The sequence below is a fragment of the Myotis brandtii genome, unplaced genomic scaffold, assembly GCF_000412655.1.
Source record: "Myotis brandtii unplaced genomic scaffold, ASM41265v1 scaffold568, whole genome shotgun sequence".
Lineage (NCBI taxonomy): Eukaryota > Metazoa > Chordata > Mammalia > Chiroptera > Vespertilionidae > Myotis > Myotis brandtii.
Window position 1 is genome coordinate 977,437 of NW_005370122.1, and position 3,004 is coordinate 980,440.

A 3,004-nucleotide genomic window follows, 5' to 3' on the forward strand; every position below is an offset into this window, starting at 1 on the left:
GCATCTGAGGAAGGAAAGGACTCAATGGCAAAAGGCCTTGTCATGTCCCTCTGACTTACAGAAGCAAATGTGTTTCATACTTTGTTTATAAATGTGATTCCACTGAATTGTATGTCATTAAACCCAGGTTCAATTTACTTCAGTCTTTGTAAACACAGGAACTGTTACAAGACCACTCCACGCTGGGGGCTGGCCCTACCCCCCAGCACAGTCCCTAAACTTTCATGTTTCAGGTGACCTCCAGGTCCTTGACTCGCCCAGGAAAAATTGCAAGGAAGTATCCAAGTGAGAACAAAGCAAGTTTTATTCAGGTAGCAGAAAAGAAAGAGCCAGGTCGTGGGCTCCACTGTGAAAGAAGCAAAAAGTGAGTGGATGTGGGCCAATGTAAGAGGTGAGTTGTGCGCATGGTCAGTTAGTTCTTGGGATTTTATGTGTTTCCAAGGTGTGTGGGGGGTGGTGGGGGGGAGGGGGGAGGGAGCAGGGGGAAGGGTGGTTGTCTCCAAGCTTTGTGGAGTCAAATTCTGACTCTGGTTGGGAGGGGGCCTTGTTGTTGTGATTTCCAAGACCACCTCAGGAGATTCCTGCAATTAACTGTTTCCCTTTGATCATGCCCAGAGGTGGGTGCTCTGGAGGGAGGATGTTAGCCCCCACACCCTCACTCCACTTGCTGGGATTTTTCCCCAACTTCTTTCTATCATGCCTTAGAGCTACCATCTCTCTATCATCAGCCAATGCCTTACTGACAAAGTGTCGTGATGAAGACTAGATTTCCAGATGGCTCTCTTTATTTTCTTTGGATAGCTTCTTACTATAATACTTTTGACTCATACTTAGAATTACCAACCACATTTATTTTTCTCAGAACACAGCTGTTCTTTTCAGATAGCCAATATTTTTCTAGCCTTAATACAGTAAAGCTACTGTTATTTGACTTAGACTGATGTGCAAATGATTCCAGAAGGATAAAAACGAATTGGCATACAGAGGGTTTGAAACATGGTGGAGAAAGCACATATTTGAAATCAATCTGAACTTTGTAGCTGTCAGACCTTGGCAAATTCTTTAGTCTTGCTGAATTTTCAGTCCTTCTCTAAAAATACCAGTTATAAAATGCACCACATACAATTGCTATAAGATTTAAATTAGGAAGATACGTAAAAAGTATATAACATGGTCTCAAAAATTATGCCTTTAATTTTTGAAATTTCAGGAAAATTGTTTAAAGTGCAATTATTTGTTCTCACCCTATTATTGACTGAATGTTTGCATCCACTCAAATTGATTTGTGGCATTTGAAGAGAGGGCCTTTGGGAGGAAATTTGATTTAGATTTGGTCATGAGGGTGTGAAAGGGCGAGGGCTACGCCCTCCATCTTGCCCCGAATCCTCCATTTTGGGGCAGCAGCCATGTGCTCAGCAAGGAGCTTCTTCCCGGAAGCCCAAGCCTCTGCTAGCCACACCTAGGATTTCTTTAAACTAACCAATGAGAATCAAGGGAAGTGCGCGCCATAGACACAACCACATCCTGTGTAACAAGACACTGACTTGCGCCTGGCCAATTGGCAGGGCCCACAGTCCTTTCTCCTCCCCTTACTCCAACCCCTCTATAAAACCCCTCTACCCACAAAGCTTGCTCTCTCGGCTCCCCCTGCCGCTGCGTCGGCGAGTGTGGTGGACGGGGAGCACGAGCTAGCTCGAATAAAGACTCTTATGCTTTTGCATCGGACTCGGCTGGCTCCCTGGTGTGGTTTCTTGGGGATCCTGAAATCTGGGCATAACAGGTGGGGCCTTCATCATGTAATTAATGTCCTTATAAGAAGAAAGAGAGAGAGAATGCTTGCCAAAGAAAGACCATGTGAGCACATAGTGAAAAAGCACTGTCTACAAGCTAAGAAGTGGGCTCTCACCAGACACTGAATCTTCCAAGACCTGGATCTTGGATTTCCCAGCCTCCAGAAATGTGAGAAATAAAGTGCTGTTGTTTAAGACACACAGTCTATGGTATTTTGTTTTAGCAACTCAAGATAACCAAAGCACAGGCTCTCCCTCTCTGGAGCATGCCAGAACCTTTCCCTTCGGGTTCCCATCCTCCTCCCCCTCAGGCACATTACCATTAGCTTCCTCACTCCCAAGTTCCAAGGGCCCTTCCTTTGCCTCTATAACTGGTTTCCTAAGCTCATATCTTCTAGGAATTACTTCTTATTACCTCTGTGATTTAGCAAATAAATGTTCTCTTACAAAAAAAAATAATCCTAATATTTAAAAACCCAGGGTCCATGATGACCAGACTGAAGGCTCCACTGAACACCGGAAGTCAGTCCTGCAGTCGCCACGGCAACCCAGCACTGACTGCTGCTGGTGCAGATGCAGCAACCCAGCACTGACTGCCGAGGGGGCTTCGGATCAGGCCCAGAGAGAGGCCTGGAAAGAGAGGCAGGGGCTGATCCGCAGCATCCATGGCAGCTGTTGATCAGCCATTGCCTCTCTCTTTCTCTCTGGGCTTTGCCAGCAGCTGCACCTCTGTTTCTCTCTGGGCCTCCGCGGGGACTGCTGTTTGGCCCCGTCTTTCTGATCAGGCCCGGAGATAGGCCCGGAGATACTGACTGGCATAAACCAAATCTGGGTGAACTGTGAGGAGCCAATGGCTGCCTAGGAGGCGGAGCTTTTGACGCTGACTGGCATAGAAACTGACCAATCAGAATCAAATTCGCTGGCAGGGGAGGGTAGTTGGGGGCGAGATCACACTGGCAGGGGAGGGCTGTTAGGGGTGCTCAGGCAGGCAGAGGCAGTTAGGGGTGATCAGGCAGGCAGAGTCAGTTGGGGGTGAGATCAGGCCAGCAGGGGAGGGCTGTTGGGGACGAGATCAGGCTGGCAGGGGAGGGCAGTTAGGGGCGATCAGGCAGGCAGGCAGAGGCAGTTAGGGGCAATCAGGCAGGCAGGCAGGTGAGTGGTTAGGAACCAGCGGTCCCAGATTGCGAGAGGGATGTCTGACTGCTGGTTTAGGC

The 3,004-nt window shown here is 48.2% G+C and overlaps 1 protein-coding gene across 1 annotated transcript in view; it reads left to right on the top strand.

Moving 5' to 3' along the window:
* Positions 1-224: 224 nt before the first annotated feature.
* The window catches only part of LOC102250063 (U3 small nucleolar ribonucleoprotein protein IMP3-like), a 4,524-nt gene continuing 1,744 nt past the window's right edge, over positions 225-3,004 (top strand). Inside the window, 1 exon segment of the mRNA XM_014549722.1 lies at positions 225-364. Within this exon segment, the coding sequence (XP_014405208.1) occupies positions 225-364 (140 nt within the window).